Source organism: Harmonia axyridis, chromosome 7, assembly GCF_914767665.1.
Source record: "Harmonia axyridis chromosome 7, icHarAxyr1.1, whole genome shotgun sequence".
NCBI classification, from domain to species: Eukaryota; Metazoa; Arthropoda; class Insecta; order Coleoptera; family Coccinellidae; genus Harmonia; species Harmonia axyridis.
This window is the reverse complement of record NC_059507.1, coordinates 21,820,398-21,838,841: the sequence shown is the minus strand read 5'-3', so window position 1 is coordinate 21,838,841 and position 18,444 is coordinate 21,820,398. Positions and strand designations below refer to the sequence as shown.

At 33.1% G+C, this 18,444-nt stretch overlaps 2 protein-coding genes across 20 annotated transcripts in view; both read left to right on the top strand.

Annotated features, from left to right (window-relative positions):
- The first annotated feature begins 840 nt into the window (after window positions 1–840).
- On the top strand, window positions 841–2,987 carry LOC123685424 (tigger transposable element-derived protein 4-like). Its single transcript, XM_045625115.1, has 2 exons — window positions 841–1,595; window positions 1,656–2,987. The coding sequence occupies exons 1-2, from the start codon at window positions 1,201–1,203 to the stop codon at window positions 2,875–2,877; spliced, it is 1,617 nt and encodes a 538-aa protein (XP_045481071.1). The 5' UTR covers window positions 841–1,200; the 3' UTR covers window positions 2,878–2,987.
- Window positions 2,988–8,299: 5,312 nt separating this feature from the next.
- Window positions 8,300–18,444, top strand: part of LOC123684747 (protein turtle) — a 216,420-nt gene continuing 206,275 nt past the window's right edge. For 13 of the 19 annotated variants that reach the window (XM_045624157.1, XM_045624156.1, XM_045624162.1 and 10 more), the window contains exon 1: window positions 8,303–8,593. The gene's annotated coding sequence lies outside the window, so the exon portion shown is untranslated. Of the gene's footprint in view, window positions 8,594–12,183; window positions 12,208–18,444 lie in introns of those variants that run through there. The other 6 variants (XM_045624171.1, XM_045624172.1, XM_045624169.1 and 3 more) reach the window with 3 other exon arrangements.

The window sequence follows — 18,444 nt, the reverse complement described above, 5'->3', positions numbered from 1 at the left end:
TGAAGGTATCGTCAGTTCGCTGCACATTTGAAAAATAAATCTTTTTGGGTAGCGCTCCGGCATATGGGTATTTTCGAGATCCATATTCACCTGTACATCAATAATTTATAAATCATTTTAAGAAATTTGATAGAGTAGTATGAAATATGATTTATGAATTTCAGGGCACCATTCAAAAAATAAACATTGTTTCCATAATCAAATGTTCAGTATTAACCGATGTTTATAATTTCTACCGATTACACCGTTTGGTAATACGCTCTATTAGTGTGACGTTACACACTGCCATTTTTGGTTCTCCTGTCAGTGTTCGGAATCCAAACAAATAAATTGTCATTCAAATTAGTACGGTGTCGTTGAAGGAATTGGCTTATTTTCATAAATAAGAGTAGTTGAGGAACGACAGAAGGAACGAGGTTAATACCAGTAAGTTTGAATCCTGTATCATTCCCCAGATTTTGTATAAAGCCGTGTTTATTAGTTTAACTTCGAGTTCGAACTTACTGACATTTATCTCCTACCTTTTGTCTATCAATTAATGGTTAAATCGTTCCTTAAATAATCTTATTTATCAAAATAAGCCAATTTCTTCAACGACAACGTACTAATTTGAATGACAATTTGTTTGTTTGGATTCCGAACACTGACAGGAGAACCAAAAATGGCGGTGTGTGACGTCATCACTAATAGAGCGTATTAACGATGTTTAGCAAAACAGGAGATATGTTTGGCTTTGGCAACATTGCAAAATCTCAACAGTGATCATAGAAAAATCAAGAATTTAAATTTTTTTAGTATAATGTTCTCTGCTCTTGATCTCTTGTGGTGGCAAAGTTAATACAGTCGAACCTCTATAACTCGAACCTCTATAACTCGAACCCCTCTTCAACTCGTACTCTCTGAGCGTTCCCTTCACATTCTCGAAAATTCCCTGTATTTCGACCTCTATAACTCGAATTTCTATAACTCGAACACCTCTTCAACTCGAACTCAATGATGCGTCCGTTCAGAGTAAAGATCTCTTTAAGTCGAACATTCGAAAACAATCAAATCGGAGTTTTGGCTTCTTGCCACAAGGTGTCAGCGTAGCTGGCTGAGATGCTCGCGTTACCGACATTTTAGGGTATTCCCCCAACCAAGTGTGAAATACCGCGAATGAAACATCATAACAATAACACCAATCTGATTCTGGAATGAAATATGTTTGGAGTTGGTGAGATGTCGAAGCCGCGTAAACTGAAGTCTTTAACGATCGGAAAGAAGTTAGAAATTTTAAAAAAAGTGGAAAATCGTGTCAACAGAAAAATCATTTGCCAAGAATATGATATTCCGAAAAGTACATTATGCACTATAATAAAAAACAAAGATACAATAGCTAAGTTTGGTGCAGAAGTGAATAACCCTTGTGTAGTGAAGCGAAATAAGCCTAAGAAGAAAGTGAACACTGCATTGATCAAGTGGTTCGAAGCTTCAAGAAAAGCAAATTTGCCAATCTCAGGGCCCATTTTGCAACAGAAGGCATTAGATTTTTCCAGAAAATTGGGAGATGAAAATTTCAAGGCTAGCTCGGGATGGCTTGAAAAATTCAAAAAAAGGTAATGATTCTTATTGTTTCTGTTCGATACATGAGTACATGTTTATTTTTCCCGTTTTAGACATGGTGTATTGCAAAAAAAAGCGTGTGGGGAAAGTGCTGCTGTTAATCAAGAAGAGTGTGATAACTGGATTCGAGATGTTCTTCCTACAATTTTAGCTCCTTACGAAGCTGACGATATTTTCAACGCAGATGAGACTGGGTTGTTCTTCAAATGCTTACCAGATAAAACCTTAACTTTCAAAAATGAAAAATGTTACGGAGGCAAATTATCCAAGGAAAGGGTGACTCTTTTATTAGCAGCAAATATGAGTGGCAGTGAGAAATTGAAACCTGTAATAATAGGGAAAAGCGCAAAGCCACGATGTTTCGCAGGAGTGAAATGTTTACCCCTTACTTATTACAGTAACAAAAAGGCCTGGATGACGAGTGAGATATTTGAAAAGTGGTTGTTGAATCTAGACAAACATTTCCAACTTCAAAATCGTAGAGTTCTATTACTGATTGACAACTGCCCTGCTCATCCAAATATCGATCATCGATTGAAGGCAATAAAGTTGATTTTTTTTCCACCCAATACGACATCAAAATTACAGCCTCTTGATCAGGGAATTATAAAAAGTTTCAAATTTCATTATAAACGCAGGATCTTACAAACAGTACTAGATGGATTTGAGTCCAATGGCACTATCCCCAAAATTGATCTCTTGGATTGCATTCATACGTCGGCGGCAGTGTGGAGAGTAGATTTAACCCAGGAGACTATTCAAAACTGCTTCAGAAAGGCTGGTTTTGGGACACATAACTTCTATGACTATGAAGACGAACTGCCGCTATCAGAATTGAAAAAAATTATGACCAGTGAACAAAAGGTAGCTTTAGATCTCCAAGAGTCTGTTTTTAAATGTTTGGAGGTATTGAATGCTGATGATAAGGTTTCTTTGGAGGAATATATAAATGTGGACGTGGATCTTATAACAAGTGAAAATCCTTCAGAGGATGAGATCTTGGAATATGTGAACAATAAACAAGAAGACTTGGAAAATTTTTCAGAGACCATACCTGAAGATGACGATGAAGATGACAGTGTAGGAGCTGCAAGACAAAAGCCTTCTGACGCTGAAGTTGCTAAAGCAATTGAAACCATTCGGCTTGCGTTTTCAATGAATGAGGCTGCAACTGATGACGATTTAACTCTCATATTCGAAATAAGCAAGAAATTTGAAGCCTATCGTCTAAACAATAAAACATTTAGGCAAACTTTAATAACTGATTTTTTTTAATTCGTTATTGTTTTAAGATCATATTCTAGTTTGGATGATTCAAGTTATCAGAAATGAATTTTAGTTTGTTATATTATTATTATGAGGTAATAAATTTTTTTTGGAAAGTATGTGTTGGATATTTCTCTAAGTTGAACTCTCCATAACTCGAACTTTTTTCGCTTTCCCTTCAAGTTTGAGTTATAGAGGTTCGACTGTATAAATTATTATTATAAATTGACATCAAATGATAATTCACATTATGAATCCATATCTCAATTTTGATTTTTTTCACAAAACCAAACACAGAAACGCACAATGTGACACAATCAGGTTATGTCCATAGTCCATAGAGAAATAATGTTTATGGTTACGTAACAAGTCATATTTTAATGTTTCGACGGTTTGAGTTGCGCATAACCCTGTTTAAAACTAATCCTGAAAATAAACGTCCAAATTTTTCTGTTTATAGTAACGGGCGATTAGGCCACATTAAACGTCATTTAAAAGATGCCTCAAGTGATCAACGTTCAAATTTTTAATCGATGTCTAGGCAAACGGTACAAGTGACACTTTCATGTCATGCGACCCGAACGCTTGCGGTGCCCCTAAAGACTCTGCGCCTCTGGGCCCTGCCCATTTTGCCGGCGCGTCCCTGGCCATCAGTATCTACTAAGCAGTGGTGTACCAAAGGGTGAGGGATAGTGGGGATATATTGATCCCCCCAGGAGGAATATCCATTATACGTAACAACGCTCAATAATTTAATCGTGAAAAAATTGAATCAAGAAATTGATCAACCAGCAGTTACCTATATCAAATCAATCATTATTCACATACAGGCTATAAATGCCAAATTGATGATAAACAATCAATGGCGTAGATCTTTTATTTTCTTGGGGGGGGGGTAATCGAAAAAAACATTTTCGATGACATTGTTCACTCATATCTATAATGTGAGAAAAAGACGTTTGATAACGAAGTTTGAACCAAATTACTCGAAATATTTTTTTTATCACCCATTCGATTGTCTTATCTAATACCGGGTGTTCCTGAATTAAAGTTACGAAGGAAAATGAGAGATTCCTTGGATAATTTTAAAAATAAAATTGCCCATAAACACGAGCCTGCCAACGCTTTCTTTTTGAGATACAGGGGAACTGGATCTTCATAATGGAATTACTATAGAGAGCTGTTCAAATTTTTTTCACCAAATCGATTGCAGATACGACTACAACAAACAAATAAGTGTAGTACTGAACCAGAGTTTTCTTTTGAATTTTTATAAACTACCAGTGGTTCACAAAAAAATAATTCTGGAGGAAGAAGAAGCGGGCACCCTTCCAGAAAAAAAATCACCTTGTAGATTTGCATTCAAAATAAGGATATCACATGATGGAAACTTCAAATTGGAATATTTATGCCAATTCAAGTTGATTATTTTGTGAAAGGAAGGTTTTATTAGGGAAAAACTTGAACTTTAAAAAACAAAGTGTTTGTGGGCTCATGTTATAGGACTTTTTTTTCTTGAAATGATCCGAGAAATCTGTCATTTTCATTTGTACCTCCAATTTAGGAATACTCTGTAGTTATAGTTAATTCAAAACTGATGTCTTGACAAATAAATTGCAATTTGAATGAAACAGGGTGGGCAAATAAGCGAGGTAAGCGGCTATATTTCAGGATCCACTCATCGTAGAGACTTGCGGTAAAAATTTTTACCACTAAAGTGTACAAGAGAACACACTGGAAATTGTTTTGAAGTTCATACCTCTACCGCTAGGGGGCGTAATATAATAGCTACCATCGAGTAAAAAAATGATTTTACTCGAAAATGTTTGATATGAAGTTGAAGAAAAAATATCATCACTGTAATCCTTGGAAAATTCTCTATCTTTTTGAATTGTCACTTTCGATTTTACGACATCAAATAAGGGTAGGTGAAAGGGAGAAATCTGACTAATTGAACTTCAGTTTGGCTCAACATTTTTGAGCAAATTAAATCTCGTCTGAAAGATAATATCTTGTTGACTGAGGACAGAATATAGTCATGATAAATTTGTTTTTGCTGCTTTCGATAGGGGGCGCTGAGTGAAAAGTTCATTGTTTTGTTCATTTTACTGCGAAATTTCAAATGTAATGATAGGATTTTCTTAACAGAAACAGAAATTCCATCAAATTTGCATGAAAACACCTGAAGGTCGCAAAGCGATAGCTTTAGGCGTTCTGGAGTTATGGACGAAAAAAGATATTCTTCAACTGATGCACTGAAAAACTAAATTGTGTCTTCTTTCGGCCATAACTCCAGAATGTCAGAAGCTATCGCTTTGCGACCCTTTGGTTTTTTCATACAAATTTGATGGGCTTTCTGTTTCTGTCAGAACTTAAAGACACAATTTGGTTTTTCGCAGTGCATCAGTTGAAGAATATATTCTTTCGGTCATAACTTCAGAACGCCTGAAATTACCGCTTTGCGACCTTCAGGTTTTTTCATGCAAATTTGATGGGACTTCTGTTTCTATTAAGAAAATCCTATCATTACATTTGAAATTTCGGAGAAAAATGAACAAAACAATGAACTCCTGACTTAGCGCCCCCTATCGAAATCAGAAAAAACAAATTTATCATGACTATATTTTGTCCTCAATCAACAAGATATTATCTTTCAGACGAGACCTAATTTTCTCAAAAATGTTGAGCCAAACTGAAGTTACAGGAAATTCAATCAGTCAGATTTCTCCCTTTCATCTACCCTTATTTGATATCGTAAAATCGAAAGTGACAATTCAAAAAGATAGAGAATGTTTCAAGGATTACAGTGATGTTTTCTTCAACTTCATATGAAACATTTTCGAGTAAAATTCATTTTTCTACTCGACGGTAGCTATTACGCCCCCTAGCGGTAGAGGTATGAACTTCAAAACAATTTCCAGTGTGTTCTCTTGTACACATTAGTGGTAACATTTTTTACCGCAAGTCTCTACGATGAGTGGATCCTGAGATATAGCCGCTTACCTCGCTTATTTGCCCACCCTGTACAACACAGCCCAGACAATTTTTCGATTTGAATTAATCATTTCAGTTCTTTGATAACTACCTACATATTGAAATTTTGTGACGAGAAAGATACAAAAAACCGAAAACAACGGGTAAGTGTATACCGATGACGAATGTAAAAATGACAGATGGCAAATAAGGGGCGATCCGAAAAAGCGGATGATAAAGGAAAATAATAAACCTCGGACAAAGACGAGCTCGGAGTGTAATGAAAGTACTCATCTTGAAAGCAATGATAAACTAATAAACCGTAAAGGGGTCCGATTTTTAACTGAATTGTCGATTTCAAAGGAGAGTAAAATAATTATTATTGGTTCATTTTATGGAGAAATTTTCGTTCTTCGTCTGCGAGATTTTTGAAATTTTATATTTTGATAACCTTGGGGGGCGGGATTTGATTACCCCCAGTAACCCCCTTGTAAACAATCGCGTAAAAATTATTGATAGTCTGAAGCAAAAGCTCCGAAATATTGGAATTGAATCACGGAAACCCTGATAGCAATTTCTCAATTTTTTTGGGACCCTAAAGTAAATAAACAATATATTATAGTTAATAATCACTTTTACGGAAAGAATCTCTTTTTCGGAACTTTGGATTTCATTACTTACTGCGTTAACATTTTCACTAAAAAAGATAATTCAGTAGATAACGAGCGTTCTTTAAAATTGGTGGTCAGGAGTGCTGTGAAGAAATTAGAGTTGATTTTCTGTGAGTGTGAGTAGCGCTTAGCTTGTACCATATTCTACCCAGATTCGAAGTATGTAAACAAATGTTAGTGATATGGTACAAGCTAAGCGCTTCTCATTGTCAAAGAAAATCAACTTGAATTTTTCTACAGCACTCTTGATCACGAATTTAAATGAACGCTTCTGTTGATTTGTTTGAGGTGAATGACTTGAAATGTTTCTATGATCTCTATTATATTCCTTTCTTCAACTTTTAATGAGTGTTACATGATCTTAAAACTAATCAAAATCTTTTTATGGTAGGAAAACTTCTTTGGAAATTATCTTCAAAAAAAGGAAAATTGTTTCAGGCGAATCTTTTTCTCGTTTGAGTACAACAGCTGACACGTTGACAGGTGAAAACCAACGGCGTAGCAACGATGGCTTCTATTTCCGAAAATGAAATTATTGATGAACTTGCGAAAAAGATTAAGGCGAATAGATTTTTTGATATAACAGTATATCCGAATGACCAATATTTTTTTCATTTATAACACTTTTATCCCCTCCCTTCAAGGCTTATGTCTGGGCACGCCACTGGTACCAAGTACGGCTCATTTTCTTGATTTCAGAGGATTCGAGGATTGTTGATACAAATGGACGCATTATATGTTGTGCGACAAGGTAAAACATCAATTCAGATTTTTTGAATCTTTAGTAGAGTTTTTTCGAACTATCCACATATCTTTCAGTTTTTCGCGAATAATCAATAAAATTAAATTAGAATGGCAAAAATGTTGTTTATTCAGATTAATTCGACACTTGAAATATGGTCTACCGTATCCATTCTTTGAATGAATTTAAGGAATGCGAAGAATTTTACGCTTAGCAATAATCTGCAAAAATTCAAGAAACCTGACCTGTGTTAGTTCATTCTCCATAACTGCCCTTTATTCAGGTGCTGGGTCTTACAAGAAACATCGGATGAAGTAGTCGCGGTACATTTAGGATGCTGCATCCCGTGGTTTGAGTGGAATTCTTAGTATTCGACACCTTTATTTTCTTACCTATACAAATGTGCGTGAAATGTATTATTCGAGCATAGTAATAAATCTGTATATGTCGGAATTTAAAAAAAAAATAACAGTTAGAAATAGAAAATATCCATTTACTTGATCATTTTGATTTTTCTTTCGTTACATCAAGGAAAACATGGTCGAATTTCATGATAGGTTCATGCTTGAGGAGCTAACTCTTGAAAGATAATTTGAAAACAGTTTGAAGTGAAAATAGCAAACAAGAATAAAAACGAAATATCTATACATATTACTCATTATTTTTTCTTTTGAAAATTCTACTCTACCTAGGTATATACCTATACATATATTTCCAAAAAAGTTTCCTTCATTTAAAAAATGTATTATTAGAATATTCTCACCATAAATATAATGTCTTTTTATATATTAGGAATATTCGTAAGTTGAATATAATCTTCTTTGGATTTGAAAGTCATCGAACTTTAAAATTGAATCGAACACAGAAGCAATCATGGTTATGTTTGAAGAATAAGAATAAGAATTCTGATCGATCAAATATTTGAGGGATATTCAAGATTCCATAATAAACAATCGGCTAAGGAACACTGAGGAAGACTTTTTCGTTGTGATCTTCAGTTGCCAAGCTCGCCCAACGTAGGATCGCAACTCACTACAATCGAATAGAGCGAGATGCTATAGGCCAAAAGGCAAAGCAACAACTTTGAAATTTCAAGCTGAAAGAACGCGTAGCAGGTTGACTTTTCGTACAACTACTTTGATGACACCTTACGGGTTGGTGGTTATCGCAGTAAATTCGACTTTTCCGTTAAAGAAACTATCAAAATCACGTTTTCCTGACTTAAGGTGCGATTGTTTTGTGTGTATAAGTGTAGTTCTGGACACTTTGGTGACATTCATCAGATGTTCAATGATTTCTAAGGTTTATTGCCGAGGTGTTTGAAGGTGTAGCATTCGAGGTATGTGGACATTTAAATTTTGGTGTTACGTTTTTTCGGTTATGTTTTTTTGGTGAATCCGAGTTCGGTTTTTGGATCATCTTGTTTGATTTAGAATTTTCTGCCTACTAAGATGTATTAGAAATACATACAGGGTGTTTATAAATGATTCAATGATTGTTACATCGTACAGTGGATTGGCCTTTGAAATGTTTTAAATCATTTTTCACTAATACCTACCGGCAAATATTCTAAATGATGAAATTACGATATAGACAATTATAATTTTTGTCAGTTCTTACCCAAATTTTGCGAACTTTCTGTTTCTCACCCCGTGATAAGTACCTAAATTAAAAATATTTCAAAGGCCATACGAGACCCAAGTGAAGATCTATGTAGGTATATCGAATAGCTGATAAAAAATTCACCATGAGTGAATTAAGTGAAGGTCTTCACTCAAAAATAATAAGTTTGGATTTAACATGTTTTGTAATCATAATATTTTTGTCGTTCGCCCTTTTTCGAATTATTTTTTATTGGAATTTCATACTTCTCATGTGCTGCTTTTGTTGCATCTTAAATTCATAAAAAAATAAAAAAGATGAATATTTACATTGTCAAACAGAATTGATTTACCTGCCATTCTTTTTGGATATTTTGATTTACCTATAGATTACAAAAAGTTAATAAATAAATAACTAAAATAAATAAAAAAGGGACTTCAAGAGAATTATTTGAGAGCATATTACAAAAAAATGCTGCTATATATGTATATGACATTTTGGATTAGTGTTGACATAATCTTCGAAAATCAACTACATACTGCAAATGGAGGTGAATCAAGATATAAATCCCACGTATCGATATGCAGAATATTTTCAACGGCACGGTATTACAATCCACAAAGTAATAAACTCAATCTATTATCGGAAAAAAAAGTTCGACAACTGAATAATTACTTAATGAATTGGACATCAAGATAGCGCGATTTGAAACCGTTGGACTTTTTCTTTTGTTGTTTCTTGACGAATGAAGTTTTGCATATTTATACTAATTTAACCAAGATTTGAACTTAATGGTGTATACTACCCTCGATACTACCTTCCTCAGAAGATCCAAAATATCTGTAATGGTTCCCGAGATATCTCGAAAAAAATAGAAATCGAGATTTAATTTTTTTCTGTATAACTCATTTGCGAGCTCATTTGTTTCTGGAGATAACTTCACGAAATTCAGTTTGTAGCCATTATCCAATATAGACATTCTAATTCTAATGGTGCCGTCAGATTTTTGCTTTTTTCCATTGTTTCAGAGACGCGATAGTCAATTTTTTTTCTTATGGACTCCATATTAGCCCTCCTTATGGGGCGATAAAGAAAAAAATTACGAATTCAACAATGTATCACACTCTACAAAAATAGCGAGTTTAGATACGCAAATTTGAACTTCCTGTTTATTTTTTTGTTTAAGTAGTGGGCTGGTGCTAGAATTGTCAAATAACTTTGTTCACAGTTGTTTTGTGAAACCATCATTTGAGTTTTTTAGATTATGTAAAACAATTTCTACAGACATTGCTAGTAGTACGCTATGATATGGTGTTGGTATCATCAGCCTGATTCTAATGGTGTCGTCAGATTTTTTTTTCATTGTTTCAGAGACGCGATTGTTAATTTTTTTTCTTATGGAAGCCATATTGGTACTCCTAATGGGGTGATGAAAAAAAATACGAATTCAATAAAGTATCACACTCCACAAAAATATCGAGTCAAGCTATACGCAAATTTGACTTCTTTTTTATTTTTTTGTTTGGGTAGTAGGCTGGTGCCAGAATTGTCAAATAACTTGTTACTTTTTTTTGTTGTTATGTGAAACAATCACTTGAGTTTTCTAAAACCTGAATCCTGTTTGATAAGTAACGTATTATTAATTGCATAATCATGCTGATACCAACATAGCGTACAACTGGCAATGTCTGTAGAAATTGTTCTACATAATTTAAAAAAGTGATGGTTTCATATAACAACTGAACAAAGTAACAAATTATTTGACAATTCTAGCACCAGCCTACCACTTAAACAAACAAATTAAAAGGAAGTTCAAATTTGCGTAGCTGGACTCGATATTTTTGTAGAGGTGTGATACATTATTCAATTCGTAATTTTTTTCTTTATCACCCCATAAGGAGAACCTCGAGGAGAACCGATATGGCGTCTAAAGAAAAAAAAATTGGCTATTGCGTCTCTGAAACAATGGAAAATAGGAAAAATCCGAATTTCGTGAAGTTATATTCAGAAACAGATGAGTTATACAGAAAAAAAAAAGAAAATCTCGATTTTTAGATTTTTCGAGATATCTTGGGAACGAACTTGGGAACCATTGGGGATATTTTGGATCTGGTTCACACTAACACACTCATCCCTAAATAACGCAACTTTTTTGTAATTCAAGCCACCCTGTATTTCTACATTCATTTTGTAATTCTTATTAAGAACTGATAAAATGCACTTCTAATAATTCTGCAATACAGAATACTGAAACGAAATTTTCTGAAAGCGTATTGCCTACACTTTGCAGTTCAGATTATGATATGCATGAAGAGAAAAAAGGCATTTAACACTATTTAATCACATTATTGTTTGTTTTTGTTTCGTCTTCGAACAAAAGATAATCACGGTTTTTATCGCTGCATGCAATCGAATGGTGAGAAACTTGAGAATTCGTGGTAAATTTTTACTATTTGTTAAAAATATTTTTCTTTCAATAGAAATTATACGATCAATTAGAACATCTCTGTTTCATTTAGTTGCATCGGTACCATAATTCCATAAAAAAACCCTGTATCTTTGTGAATATTCACTTTATAGAACACAAACTGCAGGTTCATACAAATTTGAATCCAAGCCGAGATCCAAGCAAACATTTGTGCTATAAAACTACCCACTTTCCCTATTCAAATTCCTGATGGGGTTGCAACCCTTTCCAGGGGGTTGCTAGTAGAAACAAGCTTTGTATCCCAGATTATGCCCCCCTGTCATCAAAAATCGACCTGTCTGAGTGTTTTCACAAATTCTGATTCCTTTTTGAGTTATTGAGGGTGGACACTTTTAAATAAAACACCCTTTATAACTGCCATTTGATTTCGATTTATTATTTATTCATTTGTAATATGAAGTCTCCTCAAACTCGATCATTCAAAACAAGAAAGATGGAATTCAATTAGATCCGGATTCTGTTATCTACGAACGATAGCATTGGACCAACACAAGCAACAATAAACTATAATCCGCATGATCGTATAAAAGCCAATCATGGAAGTCCCATTCAGCAGCAGACATCTCTGTCAACGACCCTATGCTAATTGATGGTCAATAGATCCGTAGCAGTGACAACGACAGGATCAATTCGATCATTTCGTTGAAAATTAACTGTTGTCAATATTACAGAGCTTCGCGAGTGACACGGACAGACTTGTCGCGCTGCTGATCTGGCGGTGTGCGGTCCACTTTAGGTAGATAATTTCGAATTGTGTAAAAGCCGATAAAAACCGACGGGCGACTCACGTAACCTGCAAACGCATATTCTGGAGGAATTGTTCACATTGTGTATCAACGGAACAATAAGTTCCCACGCCTGAGGTAATTGCAGATGATACCTGCCTTCTATTTACCCCCATACATTTTGCAGAGCCGCATCAGGCTCAGGAATGTGGGTCAAGAATAAATTGTCACTTTCCTAATGAGGAAATGACAAAGGGTGGGTTCACAAGGTTGAACATACATTTGGACAGAAAAGTGCTAGTAATGAATGATTTAAAACACTACAAATTCATTACTTTGGCTTATTATTTCATTATATCTCGCAGAATATTCTAAATACAAAGATTCTTTAATAAATATATTGACTTTTGAAAAAATATTTTATCATTTCGGAATCAAACCTGGGACAGCGAGTTTACAAGGAGTGCTGGACAAGCAGCTCGCAATCTTGATGATATAAACACTATACTCCAGAAGAGAATATTGTAAAATCTAAGTATATATAAAACCGCTTGCACATATACGTCAAACTTTAAACGTAAAATCACAGCCCAAACGGGACCATCTAGAGCAAAAATGACAAGAATAAGACCCCCCTCAAAATCGTCTGGAGATCCCGGGAAAAATCCCAAACCTTCGATTCTCCCCGCGGTTTTCGAGTATACGGGGTGTTTCGGATCATTTTGACATTTCAAGTCCCATATTTCTGTGGTATCTGTGGACAATTTGGCTGTCAGTGTCATGTTAATAATAAATATTCCATTTCGATATATGAAAGTTCTTGAAAAAGTTTGCAGTTTCCAAAATTGTTATTCAATATTTAAATAAATGCCGACGGATAAAATGCAAAGTCTACGGCGAATCAAAAATTCGATAGATATTTGTCAAAATTTGGAAATGAACATTTATATCATCGAATGCATTTTCCTCAATTCAGGTTTGTTTGAAGGGTTTGTATTATTTGGAATTAATTGGATGAATGTTACTTTATTTCAGGAATTTTTCGTTTATTTTCCACAATCTATAAAACTACATTTCCTTTCGTGAGAATTTGAATTTATTGCGACAGAAGATGGAACTACCAAAGAGAACAGAAGCTTCATTCATCAATTCAGTCTTGGATTGGAGTAAAAGTTATGCTACTATGAAACAGTATTAAACAGATAGAAAGACTCCTTATAGATAATTCACAATTGGCTTTATTACTGGAAAAAAAAGAGCCAAGTTAGTCAGATAACAGTCAAAAGTTTCCATGAGTTTTTTGAATATCTAAAATATACACTCTTACGACAGAGGAGTGCAAAAATATAAGTGACCCCGTTTTTGAAGAATTTGAGTGCAGTGCTGTTGAATTTATAATGAATAAGTCAACTCTTTCATACTAATAATTTCAACTATATATACCCTGTTATATTATATTCCGCAAAACTGAAACATGTATTAATAAGCCTTGGAAATTAGAGACTCTCAAACTTATCACCTGATTTCTCAAAAAGGTTTCACCAAGATAAGATATTGTAGGTAATTGCTTATGAGGTAACATAGGCCATGGGTATTTGAAAGGCAAGTCTATTCATTATGTCTCTTTTTAGTTGGTTTATTATAGCTATACTGAATATTTCTAAAAATAACATTCACTTTAGATGTGAATTAATTAAATTTGGACATATGCATCATATCATATATGACTATGAAATTGAGAAAGACATATTTTTCTAAATTCCATTATAAGTCTTTCGAATAGTACTTTGAAGATATTGATTTCAATGACGTATGGAATATATCAGTTGAAATACTAGTCAAAATGTTACGACAGAAATAAATTTTGAAGGATCATTCAGTATATGAAGAATTTAACATGGCAGTCACTTTCGAAATTGGTATCAATTTTCCAGCAATTCAATGAAGGTATAAAATACTTTAAAAAGCAACTATTTATTGAAAATTTCCATGTCATGAATGAATGATCAAATTTGTATAAAAATGTTGATACCTACCTATTTGTTCACTAAAGTTTCCAATCTTTTAATCGTTATAGGAATAGGTGCTATATGGCCATTTCAAAAATGCTATCCTACTGATTTATTCATTGCTTTTCATTTTGGTAAGAATTAAATTATTCATTGATTCAGATCCAAAGTTAACATTTGAAAAAATCAAGTCAATGTAGTTATTGACCCATATGGGTCAATAGTATTGGCCGATACAATTTTAGTACCGATTTCAAATACTCAGTTCCTTTTGACTGAAGTAAAAATTGAACAATTATCTTTGTATCTTGAAATGAATTTTGCACTTTTCCAGTGTTCAACAATGAGATCATTATTAAATTGACTCAAGAAATTAACAGAGTATGCTATATCAGGACTAGTTAATACTGCTGAAGATATTAATAAACCTATTAATTTCTTATATGGTTCATCATTACAACTCTCTTTTGTTGAATCAAAATTCAATTTAGTTTTCACATGTTCACAATCAGACATGTTGAATTATTGCAATACATATTTGAAGAATATAATCGATAGCTTTACTACCTTTTCCATAATTTCTAGTAATATTCATCCCTAATCATTTTTTAGCTTCCCCTAATTTCTTTATCATAAAATTTTCTATCAGAAAATTCATTCAGAATTAACATTAGTTAAAACAAAAAAGTCATCCATGTACAATGCAACAATAGTAAGCCAGTTATTTTTTGATTTATGTAAATACTATGATCAATTGTTGATCTTTTGAAACTTTTATCTATCAAAATTTTATTTACTATATAGGACATAAATTGCCCTGTTTAATTCACTTCTGAGTAAAACCCAGAGCCACAAGTCTCGTTCTATAACATAGCATCAATACAATCTTCAGATACTAAAAAACTCCTTAGTTCGTCAGGAATTTCCAATAGGTCCTTCAAATTGTTCAATTATATTGTATTTCTTCACAAAATATGGAATAGAAGAATAATTTGCTGCTCAACTGAAAAATGTATTGATAAACCTTGGAAATGAGCGACTTCTTATAACCTGATTTCTCAGATATGGGTATCCGAAAGGTAGATCTATTATTCATTCTGCCTCTTTTCAGTTTGTTTATTACAGCTATACTGAATATTCCTAAAACAACATTTCACTGTAGGTCTTTTCATAGATCTTATCGAATGATTATGTAAATTCAATATTTGTCAAAACTGAAAATAAACATTGAATGCAGTTTCTTTATTTCAGGTAGTATTTCTATTGACTGATAATAACTCTCACATTTTGATTATGCATTTTTCCCAAATTTTTTAAATAAGAAAGAAATTGCCATTTCTAGAGAAATGAGAATTTCAGATTTCAAAATGTCTCATTTCTCCAAAAATGACTAATTACTACTTCAAATATATACACCCTATATAATAGTTGATCAAATATTGTGTATTTCTTTACAAATTAGTTAATAATTTGAAGCTTTAATCTCAATTTTCAGACTTGAATTGGTCCAACATCTCTAGATATTTCTAATTGATATTCCACAAATAAAAATCCTGTATAATTATCCATCCAAATCCTGTATAATAATCCATCTTCTGAAAAGAAAAACAGGTGAATGTTTACTATATAGAATTAATTTTGATAATGATTCAAAAGTGATGAAATTTTGCTTACTTACTAATTTTGGGTATTAGATCACGAATCCGGTGACATAAATTCCTCAATCCTGCTGGTTTTTTTTAAAAATTTGTAAAATTGGCTTGATGAAGGTAAGGTTATCCACATTAATAGCTAGTTTTCTTGTATTTTATCAACTGATTCTCGTTAGAAATGATTAATTAATCACATTTCAAGCTTTTCCCTAAAAAAAATGGCTTTTTCTCGTCAAAAACTACTATTTTATTCATTGTTTACATCCGGTGGCGGCAATTATGTTCAATACGTAACGTCTGTCAAATGCCAAATATTCTGCAACGTTGCCAGTATGCCCAGATCTTCTTGATGGGATCGGTCTTTACTTGGTAGAAATTCATATCAATAAATTGTTTGAGATTATGACGTATTATAAAACTGTATGGAAACTCATAACATGACAAGTCTACAGGGTGGCCACTTTTTTAATGGGATTGTATTGGTAACTTTTAAACCATAAGAGTTAGAAAGTCGGTCAAATGGAAAAAAAGTTGCATGCATAGAAGCATTATTATTGAGATATAAGAAAAGTAAATTATGTCATTTTGATTTTTCTTTTTTTCCCACTTTATTTCAAATATCATCAAAAAATGTCACAGGAATTTTTTATTCGACAGTAAATTATCCTCAATTTGACGTAATCAGATTTCGTTTCCAACGTTTCGTACTCTCTGGGACACCCTCAACCTCAATTTTTTCAATACGGACCTGCATATTTTATGACATTTTTCGAAATAACTTTTAACGCTGAATTCAACGATATATCATTCAAAGTAGATTTTCAGGTGATTTTGACCCTTATCCAATTTTCTTTGGGTCGGATCTGTATTACCTTTATTCAGTTTAATTGGCAACATGCAATATGCAATAAATTTCGATAAGAAAGTCAACTTACCCATCTTGAACTAAATGGAACATATTAGAATCAAAGCAAGAAACCAGTATACTGGTTTCTTGGTTCTTCTTTTATAATAATCATTTAAATATTTCAATTCATAATAATTAAACGAAAGTATCATTTAACGAAAGAAAAATCAGATGATTATTCGAAAGTAAATGAAAATTAATGAAGTAAGTGTTTGAAATGTCCACCATTTTGTAAAATAGGTACACTTTACGGTTCTGGAACCCATACTTCTTATACATTTGCTTGTTTGGTCTCCTTGAATACCTTTCGAAACATTCTCAATTTTCTCGCGAGGTATCACTATTGTTGTATTTGTCATTTGTTCCGTTGAAACAAATTACAGAATCGAACTTTATTTTGAGATCATTACGATATAATTTGTGCAAGGCTTGGTATTCAAATTTGAAATCATTGTATTCGCGTCTGTTGACTATTTTATTAACAGCAGTTTTTGAAAAATTCCATTCACTGGCCACAGTTCTCGATTTTTTTCTGGGTTCGATTGAATTTGGGTCAGAACATTGATATCGTTAATAAACTTATTTTTTCTTACATACACACCATTAAATTTGGATGAGGGTCAAAATCATCTGAAAATCAACTTTGAATGACATTGTGTGATATATCGTTGAATTCAGCGTTAAAAGTTATTTCGAAAAATGTCATAAAATATGCAGGTCCGTATTGAAAAAAATGAGGTTGAGGGTGTCCCAGAGAGTTCGAAACGCTGGATACGAAATCTGAATACGTCAAATTGAGGATAATTTACTGTCGAATAAAAAATTCATGTAACATTTTTTGATAATATTTTAAATAAAGTGGGAAAAAAAGAAAAATCAAAATGACATAATTTACTTTTTTTATGATATCTCAATAACCGGCCCTGATAATCTCGATTTGTTTGAACTGCTTTATAATGCTTCTATGCATGCAATTTTTTCTCCATTTGACCGACCTTCTAACTCTTATGGCTTAAAAGCTACCAATACAAACCCATTAAAAAAGTGGCCACCCTGTAGACTTGTCTTGTTTGGTTTCCGAAATAGTTATTTAGTAATCTTCCATTCAACTCTTTCTTAGTACCTATCCTCTCAATTAATTTTTACTTTAATCTTTAATAACAGTAATTAATGATTTTTCAATACTTTCAATCGGTTTGTCAATCAGAAATGCTTGACTGTGTAGAAATAGAGTATAAAGTTCTAATAAAGAGTCAAAAAAAATCGGTTACAGCTTTTAAGGCCTTTTTTTCAGCTAAGAAATTTTTTTCAATGGCACTCATAGCTTCAGCAAGCGTTCAATAGCTAGAACTAGTGAAAGCCATCGAATTCTAGAATAAGAAAGAACATTGCTGTAAGTTGTTTCTGCATACTCACGAAAACCTTTCATCGTTCGACCCTTACAAAAAATATCGAAAAATATTTGAAAATTTTAAGACCAATAGAATGCACAGAAATTAAAATCATATCGGCGGAAGTGGAAGCAGTATTGTGAAGTCTATGCGCTGGACAACCGATAGTTTCATTGTCGAATTAAAAAAAAACTCGCCTTTATTTTACTTCGAAGTAAGTACCGCACTGACAGCGAAAATATTTTATATGGAAATATTAAGGTACTCTAAGGATTCAATATAAAATAAAGTGATTGCATAAGACTATTTTTTTGAACAATTTTAATAATTTTATTTTCAATCCTTCGGTTTCTGAAAAATAATGTTTGAGCAACGGAAACAGCATTTCAGATTTATGATTACTGGAATCCGTTGAG